General features: G+C 39.1%; 2 protein-coding genes across 2 annotated transcripts in view; one reads left to right on the forward strand and one right to left on the reverse strand.

Annotated features, from left to right (window-relative positions):
- Positions 1-24,792, forward strand: part of tmem184c (transmembrane protein 184C) — a 176,018-nt gene that overhangs the window by 80,665 nt on the left and 70,561 nt on the right. The window lies entirely within an intron of this gene.
- The window catches only part of nr3c2 (nuclear receptor subfamily 3, group C, member 2), a 96,434-nt gene that overhangs the window by 10,302 nt on the left and 61,340 nt on the right, over positions 1-24,792 (reverse strand). Inside the window, exons 3-7 of the mRNA XM_087808040.1 lie at positions 17,985-18,112; positions 8,406-8,522; positions 6,545-6,883; positions 4,520-4,664; positions 1,264-1,394 (exon numbers count right to left, since the gene is read on the reverse strand). Of these exons, the coding sequence (XP_087664166.1) occupies positions 1,264-1,394; positions 4,520-4,664; positions 6,545-6,883; positions 8,406-8,522; positions 17,985-18,112 (860 nt within the window). The remainder of the gene's footprint in view (positions 1-1,263; positions 1,395-4,519; positions 4,665-6,544; positions 6,884-8,405; positions 8,523-17,984; positions 18,113-24,792) is intronic.

Below are 24,792 nucleotides of genomic sequence, written 5' to 3' on the forward strand. Positions count from 1 at the left end.
TGCGCCTTATAATCCGGTGCAAACTATTTATGAAAACACTTCTAAAATAGGCCATTCATTGAAGGTGCGCCTTATAATCCAGTGCACCTAATAGTGCGGATAATACGGTACACATCTCATGTAAAGGGTATGTGGCACTTATGCACCCGATTTAACTTCATACTTGTTTTATTTAGGACGCACAGGGTTTGAGTTCAGTTTGTTTCTTTAAGTAAACGTAATCTATATGTTAATAAAAAGGTGCAAATGTTAACATATCAGTATCTATTTGTTTTTGTTTTACAAAGCCTAAAATAAATAAAAATTGATTTCAGCTGGAGGCTCCAAACTGTGTTGAAGGGTCATGAACTTGTTCCTGGATTGAGTATATTTGCATATTTGAACCGCCTTAAAGCCCCGAAAAAACAAAATAGTTCGGCTTGTTCCGTTCCTGCTGTAAACATGAACAAAGAGACATCATCACTTTAGAAGCATTTCTGAATTCTGTGTTAAAGAGAAATGATCTTGTATCTCAACGCAGTCAGAAACGTGAAGTATTTTTGTCAGAAAGTTTGTCCAGTAAATATATAGTCATTCGACTGAAAACTTCATTACTTAATATACTTTTAACATTTAACTGCTAATACACTAATCTTTGTCCTACATTTAAACAGTTCCTGATTTTGTTTTCATCTCTGCAGCGAGAATTCTGACCCACTCTAGTAGAAGAACTCACATTTCTCCGATCCTTAAAACTCTTCACTGGCTTCCAATTTCTTTCAGGATCAACTTTAAAATTCTGGTTCTTACTTTCAGATCTATTCATGGTCAGACTCCTCCTTACATCACTGATCTGATCCAGCCTTACACCCCAGCTCGGGCTCTGAGGTCTGTGGATCAGAATCTACTGATGGTTCCTGAACACGTTTCTGGACCAGAGGAGAGAAATCCTTCCAGACTGTTGCTCCTAAGCTTTGGAACGATCTTCCTCTGTGTTTGATGATCTACTGACTCTTTCAAGAAACATCTTAAGACGTTTTTATTTCTTCAGGCTTTTCCTTGATTTTCTGGAACTCCTGTTGTGTTATCAGTTTTATCTTGACCTTCAAAGTATATATTTTATTTAATATTGTTTTGATTGTTTAAGCGCTTTGTGACCCTGGTCTGGAAAAGCGCTATACAAATAAAAATTACTTACTTACTATTATTATTATTATTATCATTATTTCTGGCGTTGATTCGGAGGCTCGGACATTTTTCACTTCTATAGACTCGTAGACTCACCTGTGCTGAGGAGCAGCAGCACCTTCATGGAGAGAAACTCCTCGTAAGTCAGCTGCAGCCGAACAAACTCCTGGCTCATCTGCCTCATGCTCAGGCACAGGTCGTACATGGCCGACTGACGCATGCGTTCCCTGAAGAGAAGCACAAGGACAAACACATGAAACGAGATTGTGATCTACGTCCCTCAAGTATTGACCCCTGGAATGTCTTGATTGAAAAGAAACAAAACATACTACAAATTTTGCCCGATATGTTGCCATTAAACATCACACGGAACAAGACTCTTCTCTGAACTGAGGAGAGAAGAAAACTTCTTCACCAACTCCACAGACGTGTTGAATTTTTCAGGAAATTCCACCGCAGAGGTCAAAAACTTGTGTTGCGCAGTGCAGAGGAGAATCCTGAGCAGAGAAGAGAGCAAAGGATCTGCGTCTAGAATCCTCTGGTGCTGCTAAACAACTCAAATCCAATGTACATCTATAATCCCATTCTGCCCACTCTGGGAATATTTGCACCCAAATAAAAAATCCAGTTTAATCCTCTTTAAATGTTCCTGCTCTTGAAAAACAGGAAACACTCGAAACAACTCCAACGTTCTGCGAACGCTAAGGATTTCGTGAAAGCGTTTTACAGCCGGTTCTCTTTGCGATAATGACAGCGAAGAGGCAGAAATTGGATGCATGTGGTTTGGCTCTGGTAGAAAGTCTTTCTGGTGAAACCACGGCGGCAGCGCCAAACCAAAGCCAGCCCAACATTCCTGGATGTTACGGAGAAGCAGACATGAGTAACAGATTAGGAACCAAGTGTTTCACCGGGTCAACTTCAAAACGCTGCGAAGCAATTTCATAAAACGAGGAGTCCGTGCGCAGCTTACTAGTTTTTCTGTTTCTTCACTTTCTGCTGAATCATTGCCCAGAGGAGCCGCTGGTTTTTAAACTTCTTCTCGTTTTACTCCAAGTTATAAGGAATTGAACGACGTAGCGACAGGATTCAACTGACCATATCTTTAGTTGGATTCAATTATAATCTAAAATATTTATACATTACCCTTTTTTTTTTAGCATTAAATCTTTCTTTTTCTTACATTAAACAACTTCCACACCTCAGGGTTTAAGAAAGAAAAATCCAAACAGACATTTAGAATGAATTAGTAATTAAATAAAAATAATGAGCACAGATTTCAATTACATTTCTAATTGGATACTTTTTTTTTTAACCTGAAAATTAATAAATGTAAAGTAAAAACCCAAAAATACTAAGTATACAGTTTATCCTTTTTAGAACATTTTATCAATTATAAAGAGATCAGTTGTTGTACATTTCTCCTGAAATTTGACGTTTCTTTCAAACAATAATTTCAACAAATATTTGGTTAATGTTACAAAACCTACTGCTTTTAAAATCCTGCTTAAAGAATAAAACAATCTTGGCGAGCTTTAAAAAATTCTATAAAATAACTTTTAAACAGTTCGGTCTGTGTTATTAATGCTGTGAATAACTGCCATTACTAAGTTGAACGTTTGTCTTTTAAACAAAGATGTCTTTGAGGAAAATGACAACAAAACTGTAGTTTTGCTTTTAGGTCTGGTCAGTAATGTGTTGGGAATAAAAAAAAAAGTGTTAGAATGTATCAAAATGATCAAAAGAATGTTGAATGTGATTGTCATCTACATGACTACAACTACGTCTTTTTAAAGCAGGAGATCAAATGTTGGTTCAATCCTCAGTCGAGTGACGATTCGTCGCGTGTTTTCAACACCTGTGTTCCTCAAACATCGGCGCTGACGTCGTCTTGTCGGAGACAAACAGTTGTGTTTTTTTGTGCTGGTTTACAACTTTAAAACTGTCACATTCTGTCGTTGTTTCTGTTGTTTCTCGCCAGAACGAACAAACATTTGTGTACAAACAACACACAGTGAGTAAAAAAAAACAAACTTCAAGCGTATGACTCATCCTTCATTTCATCGCTTAATATTAGCATCTGACCTCATTTATGGACTGCATCGACTCCCTCTCCACGACGTTACGTGGCGACTGTCCTTGCGACAAACGCCACAAAAGCATCACAACAGCCCCGTTTTAGCAACATTAAAATGACGTTTGAAAAGCTTAAAAGCATATTAATCGAAGACCATCTTCCTCGTATCGAATATAATTGCCTTTTAATTCTTTTAAGTGCCCCACAAACTCAATACTGGTCGCATAAATGAGCTAATAAGTAGCTTACTTTGTCAATTCATGAGGAATATATCAGGCCTGAGCGTGACCTGTGGAGCTGGGAAACACTTTTGTCCACGTCATAAATGTATGACTTTATTGATTTTAATGTAGTTGTAACTTTATATTTTCACATCTACTGGTTTGTTTTGTTGGCGTTAACTCACCCACTGACAAGTGTCAATATGTTGTTGTGTAAGTAGTTTTAATCTGCTTTGTTAAGACACTAATAAAACCATCGAATACATTAAAGATAATTAATAAAAACAGTATCATTCATTAATAGGCTTAAACAATGATGCGGCTAATTTAAGGATTCACACACACACACACACACACACACACACACACACACACACACACACACACACACACACACACACACACACACACACACACACACACACACACACACACACACACACACACACACACACACACACACACACACACACACACACACACACACACACACACACACACACACACACACACACCTCAAGTACAAGGTGATGATGACACATCCTGTAGTTACGACCGGATTAAAAAAAAACAATAATTAAGAGTCAATTGTTCTTAAATCTTGTTCTTATTTTATTTTGATTTATTCTTATTTTATTTTAATTTATTTTTTATGAAAAATTGCTGTAATTGCTTTGGCTATTGGAAAAAAAACAATTTCAATCAATTAAGTTTTACCTTATCTTACCTTAAATTACACTTTCAAGTTGAGGTTTTTATAAATATATGTGAAATGTTCACATCAACAACAACAAAAAGACTCTTTCCTGAGTCGTTTTTTCTTCCTGGTCCGACTACGAACACATCGTGATCGGCTGTTCTTGGTCAATAATCAGAAGCAATCTTTCAAATTCAATTTAACATGAAATACCGATATGATGTCATCATTAAGCGCCTATTCTGCGTGCATTTCTTCCAAATGGTGCATTGAAACGTTTGCGTATCCAATGGATGTCGAGCATCGAAGCGGCTGCCGGTCCAGCGGGATGTGGGTCGAGCGCAGAGAGGCTGAACTTACTCATTAAAGATGAGGTCGGGGGCGAAGTAGAGCATCTGTCCGTTGGTGTGTTTGTAGGATCGCCAGCTGAGGCAGAAGGAGGACAGACACATCCACGAGTACTGGATCAGGGTGATCTGGTCCTCGATGGGCAGACCTCGGAAACCTGCAGGTCAAAAGTCATCTTTCAGCAATATTCAACACATCGACTGAAAGTTTTTTTTAATACAGAGTAGAGTAGAAAGACGACCAGGGCTGCTCAGTTGTAACCTCGGGATAAAAAAAACAACTAATAAGAAGCCAAGAGGTCAAAATAAAAATAATTAGATGCACTAAAATCCACAATCTTTAACAAATTGTGCGACTTTCGATCAGCGTCCTCGGCTCTTTAGCAACACAAAACGTGCTTTTCCTAAAGTTGTGTACTCATTAATCTGCAGCACAAATCCAGTTTGATACGTAGCTTCTCTTGAGGATATGAAGGTCAATTATCAGGACAGCAATCAATTATTATTTTCATTATGATTATTATTATTTGTCTGCATGACTTGCCTAGTAGTTGCTAATTACAAAAAAAAATTTTATTGAATAGTTTTTCTTCTTGTTAGATCTTTAATTGTGAATTTGACTTTTAAAAAAGTCATTGACAAATACATGTTTTGTTAATAGAGTCAAAAAATTAGCATTTTTTTAATTTAAAAATGGGTTTTGAACAGATTTTACTTGTTCCTTTTTTTGCATTTTATTGTTGACAATTAATTAATGGCCAATATAATATAATAATTAAAACAAAAAACTCATCAGTATTAAGTATTTATACAATTTATACACAACTATTACAGACCAGAATAACTGTTGAGTAGTGATGGTCTGACGAAGCTTCATGAAACAGTGTCATTATTGTCAGAGTCCACTAGATGGCGGTCTCAACAACTGTTCTAATGAGTCACATCATTTTTTAAACAGATGGCGCCACCTACTGACCTCTAAACAACATGACACCGTTTCATGAAGCTTCATCAGACCATTTTTACAACAGTACAAAAAGTCATGATTTCATTTTGTTCTTTGTTTACTGGCAATAAACAGCTTCCATTTTCCGAATAACGAGGGTCAACTTCAAAGACACATCGGAGTCAAATCACAAAGGTAGTAAAACAGTAGCTTGAAAAAGGGGAAAACACAGTGTAAGGGAATAAAAACACGTTTTTATATCAAATATCCATCAAAGAGGCTAAAAACTGTCTTTCCGTTTCATAAGTTTATGCTTATTATTAGTTGAATGTGTTGAATTAAAGCTAATGTATGAAATTAAATACATAATTACACCATAAAAGTTGAAAGAAACCGTGTCCAACAATCCAAGGGTTCAGAAGATTCCTGAGCCTCCGTGAACGTGACCCATAAACCGCCGCCATTGAAATGTAACTCGCAAATGCGACTTTTAGTCACACAGACTTTCTAAGCGGACACTTTCATTCTCGTTTGTTTTAACAGCTCTTTCCTGGTGATTGCAAACCGGAGCTTGAAGTGATGCTTCGAAGAAAAGGGGGGGAAAAAAAATAAAAAGGGGAATTTGCCAACCTGGCAACAAGCTCTCCCACATAGAAACATGAGGATTAATTACGTCAGATCAATTTAGATCAAACGGTTTAAGATCTTTACTGTTTTGACTCAGATACATTCAGGGAATCGTTCATTAAATAAAAGAAAAGTGCTTTTCTGGTCCTGGAGCTGAAGATGCGGGAGGAGCTGAAGGTCACCATCAGGCACGATCAGCGTCAAACACCGACACAGTTTGAAAGTCAAAAGGTGCCCGTTTGACCCTCCTATCTCGCTCCCCTTCTATTTATACGCCCGGATATATGGCAAGCAGACACCCAGGAGGTATCAAATATTTGCAATACAGCAAATTAAAACGGGCTCAAAGATGTACCTGCCATGTTTTTAGGCACCGGAGGAGATTCGACAATGAAGTGATCCTGTGAAAAGGTTTGACGAAAAAGGACGGTTCGCTCCGCAGATTATCGTTTTGGTTTCACGAACCTGGGAGGACTTTGGCCCACTTCACCATGCGCACCATCTGCTTCCCGGCCAGGCGGTTGAGGCTGGACAGTAGGTGGTCCGTGGTGTCGGCGTGCGTGTTGTCGTAGCCGGAGAGAACTTCTTCGGGCTCGATCAGCTCCAACACGCTGCAGATGGACGGCGACAGGAAAGGCGTGACCCCGGGACCGTGTGACACCAGGGCGCTGGTGGCGCTGGCGTTCAGATCCCGCTCGGACGCCAGGTAGACCCCGCCTCCGCCGCCGCCGCCCACCGGGGTCTGACCGTGCAGGTCCTTGCTCACGTCCTTCAACTTCCCGCCCAGCTTCTTAGATTTCCGCGCTGCAGGGGAAGAGAACAGTTGAGAAGTTTGTAACTACGACCTTAAGTACTAGAAGCAGTTATGATTAGTAGTATTTTCATGTAAACAATAACAAATACAGAAGTAAAGACCTTCGACAGCTTCAGTATCCTGGATTAAAAAACCTTAACAATACAACTTTCAAAAGACATTTTATATATAATTTCAAAATGTATGTTTCTTCATATGATATTTAATTTACACATTTACTTCACATTTACTACTTACTTTTAATTCTAATAAAAACAATTTTATGATTTTTCACGTTTAAACAGCTTTGGTTTTTTTCAAATCAAAAAACGAATTTCTGGCTATTTTTTTCGATTTTCCTTTTTAATCAAAAAATAAAAATCCAATTTCATCACATTTTTTTTTTTTAAATCTACACATTTTTGGAGAAAGACCTCGATTTTAATTTTAAGTATTTACATATTAAGTGGATTGATTCGTGTAACAGGAAGAGACGTGACGTGCATGAGGTCCACGGCTCGTGAAGTCATGACTCTTTACTTTACATCTTATTTTTCTTATTTATGTCTATGTATCCAACAACATGGTAATACTTAACATCAACATCATTCATTTCAGCATCTTTCTTGTGTCTAAATAATATTTACTCTATATAAAAGAGAAGAAAAACTTTTAGTAAATGAGGTTATTTTGCAGATAATGTTGCTTTATTCTTAAAAAAAAAAAAAAAAATCAAGGTTATCTTTAAGAATGATAAGAAATTGAATCACTAGAAATAACTTGGTTTACCCCTTGTGGTGAGAAATAGTACTGCAGTTCTACATTGTAGAGATCCATGCTGTATAAGAAATATTTATCTATATTGACGATGTGCTGAGGAACAACAACACACAAGCGTCACTTTGTATTGGATCAGTCAGATATGATTGACAGTTCTCCAGTGCCTCGGTCACAAGTACTCGCCTTCACTTCACTCACTTAATACTGACACGTTAACGTAATACACACATATATATATATATATATATATATATAACATCTGTGAACATGAAAGTAATCGCTGTTCTTCTAAAGTTGTTCACGATGAGCTGCAGCAGGTTTACAACCCAGAGCGAGTATAAATACTGCCTTATTCTGGAGACGTACATCTTATATACTATATTTACTTCTAGAGTACTTCCTGTCTGTATCGCTTGTTATACTTTCAAAGTCTGCTACAAACAACATTAGAATATAGAGTTGTTTAAGATTTTTCTTCTCGTCGAGGCTTCAATACTAGAGTTACAGACGAGCAGCACGGAGGTATTTGGATGTTTTTAAGTGACGACAACTGAGCTCCAGTCGCTACATTAAAATGAACAAACATTTTTGTCTATAACTCTAAAAAGGAATGGATTCCTCAGAAAATAATCCCAACTCTTAGTCGACACGAGGGCGAGTAGAAAATGAGTAACTCTCACTTTTTAACGAAAAACAAAAACCACCAGGTTGGTCTCAAACCAACACTAAAAACCGATCAGAACCACTTCTCACCTCCGAGGTTCATCCCGGCCTGACGACACTTCTGCACTCGGCACGCCGGACAGTTTTTCCTTCGGATCTTGTCGATGATACAGTCGTTCCTGCCCGCACACAGGTAGTTGTGCTGACCTGCAGAGCACACACAAGCGTCAGTGAAGTAAGAAGTAGAATTATTTATTTTTTTTAAACTGTTGGTGGAATCGTCGGAGGAACTGTGATGAATCAGAACACGCCGGTCTAAACGACGTCGGGTCATGTGAGGTGAGTGTAACCAGGGCGCCGGACTATTCCTGACAGTGATCCTAACATGGAGAGATTCCCTCCTGCCTGCCGTCTAGCCCATAGCACAAACCCAATGATCTCCTATATCCCAGCGCTTCCGTCCTGCTGGGCTCGTGTCGCCACCGTACAACTCTTTCACCATCTTTTCCTTCAGCCCTTCACTTTTACCCATTTTTTTTTTCCCTTTTCCACGGATCAGGCGAGAGTCGGAGCGCCATACGCCTACACACCGGCGTGATCACGCTCGGCGCACACACAGTCATTCACTCTCTCGCTGTCGCGCGGATACAAAGCCGCTCTACTTGGCAAATTCGTAAACAAACCCTCTATCTGATGTCCCATGGCAACCCACACACATGTAGGGGAGGATCTTGCCCTAGTTAGGGAGGTGTAGTGACCCGGCTGACACGATTCAGCTCCACCGCCACCGCCGCCGAAAACATGTCGACGTGCCGCACACTCGTCGTCAATCAAAACGTGAGCGTTCTCTACATAGTCGTATCTGCTCTTTTTGGAGTGAGCAGAAGTTGTTTTCGGAGCAGGCATGAGCAGTGCGCAGTGTGTCTGTCTGGACGCTGCCAAAAAACGAGGAACCGAGCTGCAGGAGGAGAGGCAGCAGCTGTAGCCCCACCACTATTTCTGGCTAAATCACATGACCATTACATAAGCCCATTTTTCTTGCTCTAAAAAACAGTAAACCACACAGAGGAAACACATAGCAGCTCATGTACGTATACACACACACAAGCACACACACACAAACACACACACATTTTCTCTTAAATAGATCTGACTGGCCAAATGGCCAATAGGGGGAAACTCTGGGAGCGTTTCCTGTCGAGAGTCTGTGATTCTTGTTAATAAACGTTGGGCTGAAATACACAACATCAGACTGTCAAAGTTGTCATATCACAGTGTGTGTGTGTGTCTGTGTGTGTTTGGCTGCAGGAGAAAGAGCAGTTGTTTATGCATGCATGCTGGATGTGTGCGAGCTCTTGCACAGCATGTTTAGCTCTGAATTTGTGCATTTGCTTATCGGCCTTGCACTCGTGTTGGATCGAGGACGGATCATAATTTCAATAATGCAACATATTTTCTCGGCGAGACATTGAGGCGATAATGATTAGATCCCGCCTCGGATCCACCTGAGTCACCGACATGGTCTTAGCTCCTCGTCCGACAGTCAAACTCTTCATCAAACTTTTGGGGGTTTTTTGTCGGGGTGAGAGTTTTCCTCTAAACATTGGTGGGAAGTTTCGGGAAAGTTAGCTTTCCAGGTCGACAGTTATACAAAAATTAAATTCACCAATTACTACATTAACTAGTTTAGTTCGTAATCGAAAGATTTCAAAGGTTATTCGCTCTTGTCCATAGTTTTCATTCTGTGTTGCTACACGCTATTATTTTTTCAAAATCATTGCTACCACACATATATAACCACAGAGAGCAATTAATTTATGTTTTGAAATTACAATTATGCGTCACATTTATAATAATATCAGAAACAGTAAGTAATTCATTCATATTTGTCGAGTGCTTTGTGACCCTGGTCTGGAGAAGCGCTCGACAAATTACTTGCTTACTTACAATTATTGTCAATAATCTCAAAATAACATTTATTTTTCTGGTGTTGTGGAATGAATAGCTACAAAGGAAATGTGATGAATAAAGAACAATAGAAACGGTGAGATTAAATTGAGCAGATAAAAATGAAATAACTGAAGTGTTTGTGAACCTAGAAATCTAATTCTAAACCATAACTAACTTTTTTTACAGTTTACATCAGGGCAGCTTTTCTTTCTATTGAGTCCAGAGAAGCAGATGGTGCGTTCTTGGTCCTTTAATTTTTCAAATTCAGCATCTTCCTAATCGACCCCTTAGTTACACTTGTTTAGCTGAAGATAGGATTCATTCTTGTTTCTTTGTCGAGTCTGTAAGCTTCACACTGCTGTAGCTTCCCGTTGCTGTTTCGATGAAGGTTTTATAGTCACTGGATTTGCCAGATTTGCCATTTTACGTTTTTAACTAATTTACAGTATGTTTTGATGGAAAATATCTGTTTAAGTCCTGCAACCTGTTAAGTTTGCACTTTGTTCTTATATATGAAACTTGCTGTACCCAACTGGAAACCCAATTTCCTTAAGGAGATCTCCATCCATCCATCCATCTATATTAATTTCAATTAACTGAGTGGCGTCATCAGATAAAATAAACTTGGTTTAGTTCATGTTCAGCCAAAATTTGAATTAGTTCATGAACCATTTTCATGTACTTTCAACAATTAGTTAGTGCAGACAAAAGAGCTTCAGAAAGTTTGAGGTATTTCTCATTCCAAGGAACGTCAGTACTGTCTTCCGATAAACTTTTATTGTTCAACTTCATCTCATTGAGTTTCTTAGAATAACAAAAACTGTGAAGTCCAATGCAATGAAACCTTTCCGGTTTCATCCGGAACAACAGGAAACAAAGATATGAATCATACAATTTTAGTTTGATTTAAATAAGAAACCACATCTCTGTCCTGTAACTCAGACCTCCGCAACATTTTTTGATAGCGCGGACTGGTTAAAGTTAGGATTTTATTCACGGGCAAACGTTTAGATAGAAAAAAGTAAATTAAAAAAAAAAGCATGACCTGCAAAAAAACTACAATTAAGTGCATGAAAAAACATCTCAACGTTAGGCTGAATCGGCAAGAGCTCCGGACCGGTTACAACCAGATGTTTGTGTATTTGCATCTATGTATGTTTGATTGTATGCAGACAATGGTGTTCTGTATGTGTGAGTCTCTGAGCTTTTAAATACTTTGTGCAAATTTGTGAGTTTAAGCATTTTTTACATGGAATGAGGCTCTGAAACAAACGTTTGTATTTCCTAATTTTCACTAGTCAAGTGTCACATGTTGAAAATAAATACATTTCAGACGGTCATAATCATTAAAACAGAAATCATATCATTTTCACTAACACATGTTCTACTGGTCCCGGTACTGCTGTAACTGGTGATTTGAATTCAAAAACCCCAAAACCCTCATTAGCCATGTGTGTCAACCAATAGCTTTAACTTGGAATTTCAAGAGACGTGCAGTTTGAATGTGACGACTGGTGAAGGCAAGAAGCAGGAGCCAGCGTTTCTACTCTCCAGCTGCTGTTGCATAAGACTCTTACTCACAACTTTCATTCCGGCACCGGTGGGAGGACCCAGAACTGAACCGATGAAAACATGAGACTGGACAAAGCAGCTGTCAAACACGAGAGCGAGTCATGGCGCGACCTGAGACGACCTCTACGGTGGAAAAAAAAAAACGGCTATGGTGTGAAACTCCAGACATATCAAAGAGGCAACAGACCACACTCTGTAAAAAAAAAAAAAAGAAGCGGGCAATAAAAGAGAAGCTGGTTGTGTTGAGCAGTAGTTCTGCCAAACCACTAGTGTACTGTTAATATGAAGTTGACATGCATACGTTTATTAGGTGCAGATGTCTCGCACCAACACATCCGCGAGCAGCAGAGGATATTTTCATGCTCTAAACACATATTTACTGTCTTTTTGTTTCGGCCAGAAAACATCGAAAACCAAATTGTTTCCCTTTTAACAGTCCATAAAATTGTAAAATGCACCACACTAGTCAGCCGCCATTAGAGCGGGGTAGGAAACTTTCCTTTCCACATGCGTCGGTAATACCGAGCGTATCGAAAAATGCTTAGTCTTTTGGGACCCATGCATGATCAATACTTGATAATGTGTGGATTTTTCGGAAGAGACAATAAGTGACACAACTAGGGATGGTCTGATGAAGCTTCATGAAGCAGTGTCGTTATTTTCAGAGTCCACTAGATGGCGGTCTCTGCACTATTTTACTTTGTTTTGAACAACTAATGAAACATCAGGTCGTTTCTAAACTGATGGCGCCACCTACTGACCTCTGAACAACATGACACTGTTTCATGAAGCTTCATCAGACCATCACTGGACTGGACATGGAGTGTAAATTTACCAAGGCTGAAAAATGAATCTTAATATTTGTGTAATGTAATTTCGTTTGTGTTACAATAAAACTGATAAAAATGGTATCCAAAAAAGTATAGTTCAAGAACAGGTATCGAAGGGATCAGGTTCCATCAAGAACGTTGTTCTTCTTAAGGGCCAAAAGTCTTAACTTATCTTGCAAACAGTCTAAACTACACCTAACTCAGTCTCCAAACAACTGTTCCTCTGCTAAACTTGTTCTAACCATCTCCAACTCTGACTCTTCTGACCCGATTATGCTCTTTGGGTCAGAGTTAAGAACCTACAGCATGGCTGGACTCACAAATTAACTTCCTGCAACAGACTAGTCATTTTCTTTTAAAGCTTTTCAATATTATTACAGATACAATGCTTATTTCCAGTGCAAAATAAAACATGCCAAAACCACTAACAAGTGAGAAATTAATCAGATGCTCACTGGCTTTTTCACTTACATTTTACTCTTTAGATAAGTCCACACATTAGCAAGCGTCTTAGCACCGAAAAAAATGAAGCATGTTTCGATACTTCAAGCATTTCGGTCGGTGCCACAAAGGAACTGAAGTTTGATCCGCTGCCCAAGTTACATCAGAACACTCATAGAACGACATTTACAGACGGTTGCAAAATAACATTGTTCCTGTTTCACCCAGAGATAAAGGCAAGAAGACTCGACTTGATCGTGAGCCTGCATTCCAGGGTTACTCCACGACACACCAAACTAAATACGTTTCGTTTCATGTGGAATAAGGAGTAACCTTGGGCGCAAATATTTGACTTGGCAACTTGCAAGTCACACTATTGCAGACAACCTAAATGTTAAAGAGTAAAAACTTGATATGAAAATGTGCCATTAAAAAAAAGCAAACATTAAAGTCAAACTCCAAAGATAAAGATAAAGAGAAAAGGAGGTGGAGAAAAGGCTCGAAGGGTGGAGCAAAACATCTCATTAAGTCCCAACTTCTAACACATTTCTCTGAGGCCGAGTGCTGACACATCACTTTCCATCCCCCTCGTCTCTCTCTCTCCTCTTTCCTGCGGCTCCTCCTCGCCTTATCTCGCCGTCTGACTTTTTCTCCGTCCTTCCTCCTCCCTCCCTCCCTCTCTGTATCCGTTTCACTGTCCTCTGTCTTCTCTCACTATTTTCATCCCTTTAGCCGTGAAGAGGTCAAGTGAGGTAACGGCTCACTTTGCCCGTCCGAAGGGCGACTCGTGCTGCTCGCACAAACCCGATGACATCACGCCCGACTCACATTCTTTCCTGCTCCTGAAGATGTAAAAAGTCCAGGAAAAAAAAAAAATTTCATCACTTTTGCAACCATGACAACTGGATTGCCGCTCGATTGACAACATGTTTACGTTACATTCCAAGAAATGAGCACGGAATGCATCGCACAAAACCATTGTGACATATTCAGGCTGTGATTAAATATCTTTTGTGTGTTTGTCATGCAACGTTAACACCTTAACTAGGTTCATTGGGTCAGGTTAATTAAACAGGATTTTTTTAAAGATCAGGGTTTGCTTCACACACCCAAGACAACAATAAAAAACCAAAATAAAGAGTTCAACCTGAGGTCGAATTATAAGGGATCTATTCTTTTCTTATTCAAAATTCACATGTACTCAAGGGCACCCAACCTTTTACTATGAGGGCCACAAAACCTGTCCCTTGATCTGATTAGGGACCGAGATCAGTTTGTAACAGAAAAAGTGAAAAGAACTTACAGTGTTTTCCAGAAAGCCAGACGTAACCAAATAACTCTCTCTGGCTTCTTCACAGAAAAAAAAGTCAGGAAATAAATAATAATAATCAAATAACCCTTCTCTGGGTTATTTAAAGAAGAAAAGTCAGGAAATTAATAATAACCAAATAACCGTCTCTGTGTGCTTCAGGAAATAAAACGTTCATCTCTTTCGAACCAGACCTTCTTAAAGAGGAAAAAAATGTAGGCTCTTGTAGAATATAACAGTTAAAAAAAACAGTAACCCGGTCAGTGTCGTCAAAGTCATGTTTTGCGAGTACAAACTATTACAACGATACCAAAGTTTAGATTCAGGAAGACGTCTTGGAAAACCTCCTGATGAGCGTGAAAACACTTGAAAGGTACCGTGGTCTGCTGCAAAACTTTAAATAGGTTTGACACAAAGGGAGAGTTTGGGAGAACTTGGCTGCTGTTGACCATCTTGAAAAATAAATGGAATCTACAGAGTTTTCGAGTCAGTCTTCCTTATCCTTATTCCAGCGTTTTACCTTCAACTACTGTAGTAACAATGCACATTTCTAGCAGATTTGGCAAACTAATGTTATTGTGACTCAATGACTTAATAAAGATTGAATTGTGCAGCCAATGGAGATTCCGTCCTCACATGCCTCGTTGTCACGGACGTACGCCGTTGTTAGTGACTGTCTCGGACGAGATGGTCATAAATATTAATAAAATAAACGTGGTTTCGTTGCGTCGAGTCACTGAATCGATCACTCTCCGCTGGACAATCAGAGCCATTAGCTTTGAGCCGGTGAAGCTCGCAGCGCAAACAAGCGGATGTCTGATTCAATAACGTGGACACATTATCGTGGTTAAGGTCACCGTCGTGATGGTGACAAAGATCATCAAATTAAAGCATGATTTGATCAAGATTAAGAGCAATTCTTCCAGTCAATGAGGGGGGGGGGGGGGGGGGGGGCTGCTCGAGGGCAATGGCTGGCTAAACTTGGAACATGGAAAAGTGGCATCTGTACAGTGTATTTTGCATCAGTTTGAAATGAATTACTCGGACGTCTCAGGCTCATCTATGTCTGTATGATAGTCAAAAAAAAAGACTAAAAAAAAGGTAACGTGTGCTAGTTTACAATAAAGCAAACAATAAACTATCACAGGCGAAGTTGAGATCCTGCGCTGCAGGAGTTGTTGTTCAACAACTAAATGGGTCGCGTAGAAAACCCAAAAATATTAAGTGCAACTAAAAAAAAAAAGTGATTATTATGTGAGCACTTACAGGGAGAAAAACAAGTATTTGATACCAAAACAATTATTGTGACACTGACAAGGACTGAGGGGGGGGGGTAGTTTTCCCCGGATACAAAAGTAGAACTTTATATTTAGGACACAAACAGAGCTTCTGTAGCTCTTGACCAGGTTTGTACGGACACCAGCAGGGATAGCAGCCACACAGATATTCTACTGAGCACAGGTCTGGATGCTTCTTCAAGAACCACTCCTTGGAAGACCAATCGTCTTGTTTGAATCAAGTAAAGATAGTTCATATGACATCGTACGTTATCAATTGGGATGATCTTCTTGTGATTGTCCTTCTTCCTCTAAGTTGATTTTACAGGAGACGTTTTTTTGCCCTTTTCAATTATCCCGATAATCTAGTTGGTCCTTGGCAGACTTGTCTAAGCCAGGACGCATGAGGACTTGAGCAGGAAGGCTATACCAGCACCGCAGGATTTATATCCATGTCGGCACTTGCTAACTTTGAAACTGTGGTCCCCCAGCTTTCTTCATTTTTCGTCCTTGACCAGGTCAGTGATTTCTCTACAAGAGGTATGAAAAGAGAGATTTGGACTTTCTGTTAAAAGTGTCTGTCTCTCATACTGTATGTCTAGAAAACTTGAGTTTAAAACTTCTCGTTTTATCTTTCCATATATGTAAATATGTATTGATTTCTTGAATTGGGTCCTGGATTATTGTCGTAATAATGGCTTCACTCCTCCTCCAGTCCGCTGTAATCGCGCCTGCTTTGTTTATACAATGAGTCTCTTGGAGGTAGAGACTTTCAGGATTGATGACGTGCGATGACAAACCTTGATTATTGACCAATCACACAGAGTGGGTGTGGTTATGGTAAACAAGATTTAATCTCCTGAAGAAAAAAAAAAATCAGTGGGCGGGGCCTAAACACATTTTCTAATGTAAATATTTCAATGAAAAGAGAGTTTTGTACAAACAGACACATACTGATGATACAATAGAGTCCAACATCTATTTAAGACACATTTAAATCAACACATTAGTTGATCTTTAAAGGCTAAAAAACTCTTGCAAAAACAAAAACGAAAAAACAATTAGTTGGAACTGAATCTTAGAAGGTTTTCAACAACAGGAATGTTAAAAAACTGCTCTTTATCTCAACCTCTGGTTTTAAAGCTCAAACCACAATCAACACACACACAGGTATTTAGGATGAGGAACCACGTAATTCTTAGCTTTGAACATCAAAAAATGTCGATTCATGAACACTAAAAGATTCAAAAACAAATCCCTCGAGTCCTTTATGATCTTATCAACTCGTTCTCTCAGTTGCACATTCTGTACATCTCAACACTATGATCGTGTTTAAGATTCCAAGAACACTCAGCAGTAAAGTGAAAAAGTGTAATTATCATTGAAAATGTCATGTCCATAATGTTCAACACAACAAGTGGCTTTTCAGGCGTTTGTAGTTGTATGCGAGCACATAATAGAAAAGTGTCAAGTTCATATATTCTTCTCACATAAAAGGAGTTATTTCTGCACTAAAGTAGAGGAATTACATTGAGTAGCACCAGAGCACAATGATTCACTGAAGGCTCTGCGTAACACACTGAAAGAAGTACAGGGAAGTGTTGAGTTAGTGTTCAGGTGTTAAAACGATGTAAAGGCATTGCCCAAAACACCACTAAAATAACATTTATTCTTCCACTTTTCAGTGGGTTTTTTCCCCATACTTTTGTTATTTTTGGGCCTAAAATATGTCTGTATAAGGAGCTTTTGAAAGGCGTATTCTGATGGTGAGAATGATGTGAATTCGTGTTTGTATTTTAAAGAGATATTAGGTTAAAAAAACAATATCCATTTGAAATTAGGTCTGGTTATATATAGATGCATGTCAGAGCATCATAACTCGTGTGATCATGCCACAGTGACAAATGTTATAGTAAAGATGGCCCAGAGATGGGAAATTATCATATTGATGTGGCAAAAAAAAAGCTGATTACATTGTAACTTGCGTTTCCCTCGATTTTTGGCAGAGCTATGTGAGGTGTGTGCGTTACTCAGTCGCTCCTTCAGCCAATCATGTCGAACATGTCAAATGGCAACAGGTGTCATCAGGGTTCACGATAAACTCACAACCATAAGGTCACAAAATGATCACATTAGTGCTTTTGGACATGAATTTACACTCATTTCTAAGCCCAACATGTTTTCCACTTCGAGGCAGCAGTGACGGTCCAACCCAAAAATGATAATAATCAGGCAAGAAGACTGGTTGGTTGATCGGTTTAAGGTGAGTTGACTTGAGTTTCATCTTTACCTTCCACTGCTCTCTTGAAGAAAACTTTGCAGCTCCCACACGTGACCACACCGTAGTGACATCCTGAGGCCTCGTCTCCACAAACCAGGCAGACTTTTGCCGTCGAGGTCGGCTGTCTCAGTGGCGAGCTGGAAGAACATGAAAAAAATAAAGTTAGAAATGAAACAGTTTAAAATGTTCAGGGTAAAAACAGAAAGATAACCACGAGAACACAAAATAAACAGGAACCATCAGTAGATTCTGATCCAAAGACCTCAGAGCCCGAGCTGGGGTGTAAGTCTGGATCAGATCACTGATGGAAGGTCTGACCATGAATAGATCGGAAAGTAAGAACCAGAATTTTATTATTTCCTAACTTCCTGGTCTGGCGCTGCTTTGTGATTGGCTAAAAAGTCACAAGTGATATGGACCAGGAACCAGCGCCAGCCAGATTCACAGAAGGGTGGAAATTCAGTTCATTATGTTTCTTTATAAATAAAAATAAATTCTGTAGTGCATCCTTGCAGACTAAGAAGTCGATACTGATTAAAGTACGACGTGACGTGATCCAGTCTGCAATTTCCCAGCACCCTGGACACTTCAAAAATATTTACGTAATTTTGTTCCGGTTACTCTTTACAACCTTCAAAAGTAAGAAGTTAAACAGTCATTTCGATCAGTCAATATTGGTGACATTATTAGAATCAGAATATGTTATTGCCAGTGTTTTAAGCACAGTATGGGATTTTTTTTTGTGGCGTCAGTACAGAAAAAAACAACAATAATAATAAAATATAACACACAAAGCAATTGAAAAACAGTATCAAGCACCAATGCAGTCATTCTGTGTCTTGTTTATCGATTGCATTTTAAGCCAAACTCAACCAAAATTATAGCAGTTCATAGGCGCATTTTCATTGACCCGGGTGTTTCCATTGCACAAGTTCTGGTTCCGAGTGGTTGTGAAGCAGGCAAAGCTTTTGACCCTGTTGATGGTTGGATCAAGAATGCAGAACCAGAGGGCAGTGATGTCATCGAGAATCTGATTGGACAGTACAACGAGGCCATGAGTGTGTGAAAAAAAAAAGCTTTTACTTTATAAAAAAAAAATGGATTGGATCAAGTGGGTTTATTGTTGTCTGAGGCTGAACCAAGTTGATTTCACGCAGAGAACACTAACAAATAAAACGGCTAATTATAATGTTGTCTAGATTATTCATACATTTTTAAATAATCCAGCAAGTAAATCGTGTCTGAGGGTCTGTGCTCACCTGGTGTTGATGCCACTGGTTGATGGTAAGAATCAAACTGTTTTTTAAGTGTCTCGTCATAGTTTAAGTGTAATTATAATAATAATAATAAGTTGTAGTGTAACTTGTCTATTGTGATTTAATGAAGACCTTGTCCCACAAGAAAAGTCCAGAAAAAGGATATTTAGTAACAAAAAAGAAACCCAAGAAACTATTTCAGGTCTCGCTCTCTTGAAATAAGCCCCTTTTTAGACTCTGCAGGTGAATGTGACTTAAAGGATAAAGTATATAAAGTTTATACCCAAGTATAAATATACAATGTTTACTTTAAACAGGACTTAAATACTTGCTTATATTCTAGGTTTTGCAGTGAGTTTGTCGTTTCATCTTTGGTTCTTGTGTATAGTGATGTATTGTGGGGGAGCTGGAGAGAATACATCCAGTTGATGTTTCAAGAAACTCACGAGGCGACAATTGCAAGTAGTTGTGTGTAATACTTTAGTTTTTATAAGTACATAAGTCATACATGATGTTTATACAAATCTAATTTTGTCCTTCACCTTTAGTTTCATTAAATGTACGAGTTAAATATCTTTTTACTGTTATTAATGTTGTAAACATAATACACACGTAGAACTTTCCAATATAATCAAACGAGGTTTGAAACATCCATATTATAGCCTGAGGTCAGTTTTCATGTTTATTCAAACCCTTTTCACTGTAATTTATTAATCGCTTCAAATAAAAGAACGAAGACAATCACGACTACACATAGGTTAACGAAATGAATTTATGTCGTCCTGCCGTTGTGCTCGTTCATTCCATTGATAATTAACTGTTGTCGTGAATACAAAGTACGTCGGTTTAATTGAGACTTGCACGCGAGCAGTGCAACATGTAGAGTACCTGGAGAATCATTGCATCCAAAGCATCGGCCTTATCTCTCCTCCCTTTAAAGGTGCCAATTACTTTTCTTCCATCTCAATCAATAACATGCAAGGTGATTGTCTGGTTAACATTCTCCTTACATCCCTCATCAACTCCACTGCCAAGCTCCTCCTCGCTCGCTCCTCCTCGCTCGCTCATGCACACACACATTTTCTCCCGGGAGGAAAGATGGAAAAAGGGGGGTTCGGCAGCACCGATCAGATGCTATCAGAACCACTGATCCAATTCCCTCTTGTCCATCTGCAAAGCCATTCAATTTGTTAAGACACTCGGGAAGAGTCTCCGGTGAGGTGTTTGTCTGACAGGATCGCTCTGGAAGAAGGAGTGCAGCGGAGGAGTCTTTTTTCATTCTTCAATATCCTCAATGTATATTCAAAAAGACAAACGTGGGAGACTCCTGTGAGTTACAGCCACGAGGCCTGTGTGGCTGCATGTCATCCAGCCTGCTCGTCAACCAGCAAGGTGACTTCCCCTCCCTCGGAGACTTATATAGGTCATTCCCTCGTTCTGCTTATGAAACCAGAGCTGCAGGCCCCGGCTGCAGTGACTGTGCAACTATGGCTGCTGGTCGGGGCCAAAAAGACAGTAGAGGAAAGGCGATTCTAGACCTACGCTCAAAAAGCATGCAGACATTGCAACCTAGTTTCTGTGCGGTGGTCATGAATATAGCCGAACGGGACTTTAATCTTGATCACAAATAAGGGGTCACAAGATGTAGCTTTGAAGATGAAACATCACAATAATGCAAATAAATATCTGGAAAAAGTGCTTAAGTCAAGAGAAAAAAATGTGGGCATTTCTAGCTGCGACTGAAGAGGATAGATTTATTTGAATAGGTTTGAGAATGGGTGACTTAGTTGCTGTTTATGTTGTGTCAAGGCCAGTGAAAAGGATGAGCTGAGAAGCACAAAATATTGTCAACAATGACGCCGCTTTGATAGTTTTCTGATGCCATGGTGACCTGGGAAGGGTGTCACCTACCACTTACTAGTGATGGTCTTATGAAGCTTCATGAAGCAGTGTCATTATTTACAGAGTCCACTAGATGGCGGTCTCTGCACTATTTTACTTTGTTTTGAACAACTGTTCTAATGAAACATCATTTTTAAACTGATGGCGCCACCTACTGACCTCTAAACATCATGACACTGCTTCATGAAGTTTCGTCAACACATCAATACCACAAGGGTCTTCACTAGTGAAAAATTCACACAAACTGATACTTTGATACCAATTTGGTACCAGCACGCAAAAGATACGACAATACTAGCTTGTTTTGGTTCCGTGAGTACTGGATACACGTGTTCTTGGCGGAGCTGACGCAGAAGAACTCTGTGATCCTCAAAGAAATGGCTTTTTCCATTGTAGGGACAAAATAAGACACCTAGTCTTTTTGATAAACATGCCAGTCGGTGTCACGTTTGGAAAGGAATTCAAGGCGGATGAATGTGAAGAAATGATTAACCTTTAAAAACTGCAAACAGGAGGAACAACTCGTCACATATTTGAAAGACATTCTGACTATTCATGGTCAGACTCCTCCTTACATCACTGATCTGATCCAGCCTTACACCCCAGCTCGGGCTCTGAGGTCTGTTGATCAGAATCTACTGATGGTTCCTGAACACGGTTCAGGACCAGAGGAGAGAAATCCTTCCAGACTGTTGCTCCTAAGCTTTAGAACGATCTCTTTGTGTTTGATGATCTACTGACTCCTTCAAGAAACATCTTAAGACATTTTTATTTGTGCTTTTCCCTGATTGTCTGCGACTCCTGTGTTTGTCTTATGTGTCTTGATCTTTTAAAACATGTATTTTAGCTGTATATTGTTTTTGTTGGATAAAGCGCTTTGTGACCCTGGTCTAGAAAGATCTTTACAAATAACCTTTACTTACTTAAGTACTTGTTTAAAGAGTTCAAGGTGAGTGAATTTTAGTTCAATATAATTTGAGTTCAACTAACAACAAACAAACCTTGTTATTTCCTAAACATTTAAGTATTGCCAGTATTAAAAATGGACAAAATGTTCTCCTTCTCTGCTCATCACCACTGTTATAATGTACAATAGTTGTTAATATTTGATTGTACTTGTGATTTATTTGCACATGTATTAGACAAATGTTTGAAGAAGGTTTGTTTTCATACTTGAAGGCTGCTCAACACTGTTTGAATGTACATGTTCATGTCGGGTTTTTTTATTTTGCATCTATACATCATTACTCCTTGAATGTAAAATGATTGATGGTTGGATTTCTTTATTTTAATCAAGGTGTTTACCTCGAAGAAAAGGATTTTTTTTTGTTTAACCATATCGTGATACACCCTAGTGCAGACTACAAATAGTAGAAATTAAAAAAAATATATCAGACACATCCCAAAACTAAAATATGTGAATACAGCTCACACAAAGCGCCAAATCTGACTGAATATGATAGAAATTCTAGTCAGATGCCATGTCCGTTAATACAGCGCCTGCGTAAGCACCTTTTAAAAAGGTAATGTTTGGTGACATGTAAACACTGCAGCAGGAAATGATGGCAACTCCATACAAATCCATGCTCATCCTAACAACAGCCTAAATCTGTCTTGTGTTTCATTACGACGACAACACATTACGTCTGCACTGCGAGGAAGATTAAGTATCTGGTGGAACAACGATGGAGCATGGAGACTGTTTATATATATAGCTCGACATTTAATAAAAGCATCTACAGTGTTTCTGTTGTTGCAATTGGTGCACCATTGGTGGTGGACATTCACAGGTATCAAGCCTTTTTAAAACACAATTTTCCTTTTTTTTTTTACATTCATCATTGATTGTTTTGAGGCAGTGGTTCCTGCTGAACTCTTCAAATAAACTCAGTTAATGTTCACACACAAAAAAAGGCCAGATATTGAGTTTTAATATTTTAAGTGCTGATTGAGAGAGAGAGAGAGAGCGAGAAAGAGAGGTTACGCAAGACTTCAGATATGTTTAGAGTTTCTAGTCCGTGGCGAGAGACGAGCCAATGGGGCTGGAGAACTTGTGTATATATTCTTACATAATCTGAATAAATGTGTGATGCCGAAGAGATTGGTGGTTTTCCAAGTCTTACTTCCCTGACCTCGGTCTCCTAAGATCCAGCCTAAAGTGGCCTATGGGCCTGACAGCACTGATGAAAGGTCTCCTTCTTTGCTCAAGTCGCTCTTTCCCAGAAACCCCCACGGCAGCCGTTTCATTGTGTTTTGGTGTCCTTTCATCTTTGAAGAAAACACACAAAGCAAACAACTGATTTAGCTGCTGTTTATTTCCCTCAAGTATTCGGACGACTCTCCAAGTCCTGTTTCTTCCCACCAGAAATCTGCAAGTGTGCAGCTTTTCAGACGAAACCTGCTGCTCAGGAAAGCTTGTGAATCCTGGAGATGTAGCGAGTTCATGTTCCACATTCACAGAGAGACTTTCAATTACTTGTCAGAAATTAACACTTCTGCACTTGAACCAAACGAACTTTCATGTCAGGACATCTGGCCAGCCAAGTGGTTTTACGCGGCACGTGTCAAAATCGAACTCATAAAGTGACGTATAAAGTGATAGTTCACCCAAAATGTAAACTTTACTCCTTCTCTACTCCCCCTCATGTCGAAGAAGGGTTGGGGTTATTTATTATTTATCGTTTCTAGAGTTAAAGGCAAACATTGATTTTCATTTTAAGCGGAAGCATCTGGGACGAACTTCTTCCAAAAAAAACACACTCCAAATAGTATACTGCTCGTGTGTAACGTCCCTCTTGTATTGAAGCCTCGACATGAGGAATTGTTCTGTAAAAAATTAAGTCTGTATTATACGCTATTCACTGAAAACATTGAAAGTGCTATAAACCCAAACTACTCCAGGTAAGTATTGTGAGACGCACACAGTCTACGGTCTACCCTTGTAACGCTCCCAATATTACGCAGAATACTTCCAGTTGACATCGCTGTTATTCTTTAAACGTCTGCCATAAACGAGAAGAAAATTTAGACTTTTATATTTTTTCCCAAAACATTTTTCTCATCGAGGCTTCAATACAAGATGGACGTTACACACGAGCAGTACGGAGGTATTTGGTTGTTTTTTAGTGTCTTCTTGGACAGAGATGAAGACGAAGACAACTGAGCTCCAGTCTCTACACTAAAATGAACAAAAAAAATGTCTTTAACTCTATAGAGGAACAGGTTACTCTGAAAAGAATCCCAACCCTTAGTCAACATGAGGTTGAATAGAACATTTAAGTTTTTTAAGATAAGCTTTAGAAGATACATCGACAAAACAGAAAAGTGCATTTTGGAAAAAAATAAACACTTGTTGTGCCTACAGCTATATATTAAGTAAAACCCGATATTCAGGTTCAACCAACTCAAGGCTGATGTAGTTGTTAGAAGACAATTGCAATAAATAATTTCTGGAACAATAACCAGATAATTATGGAGTGAGTCAGTGATGCGTATGACTTGGGAAGGTGATCATTTGAATGTTCACATTTTAATACTGATATATGCAAGCGTGTGTGTGCTGTGTTAGACCTGGAGTGTCCAATATATTGTGTGTGCAGACAATATTATATATTATAATAGTTGTGTGTGTGTATGTGTGTGTGTATGAGTGGATTCAC

The sequence above is a fragment of the Callionymus lyra genome, chromosome 1, assembly GCF_982586985.1.
Source record: "Callionymus lyra chromosome 1, fCalLyr1.hap1.1, whole genome shotgun sequence".
In the NCBI taxonomy this organism is placed as follows: domain Eukaryota; kingdom Metazoa; phylum Chordata; class Actinopteri; order Syngnathiformes; family Callionymidae; genus Callionymus; species Callionymus lyra.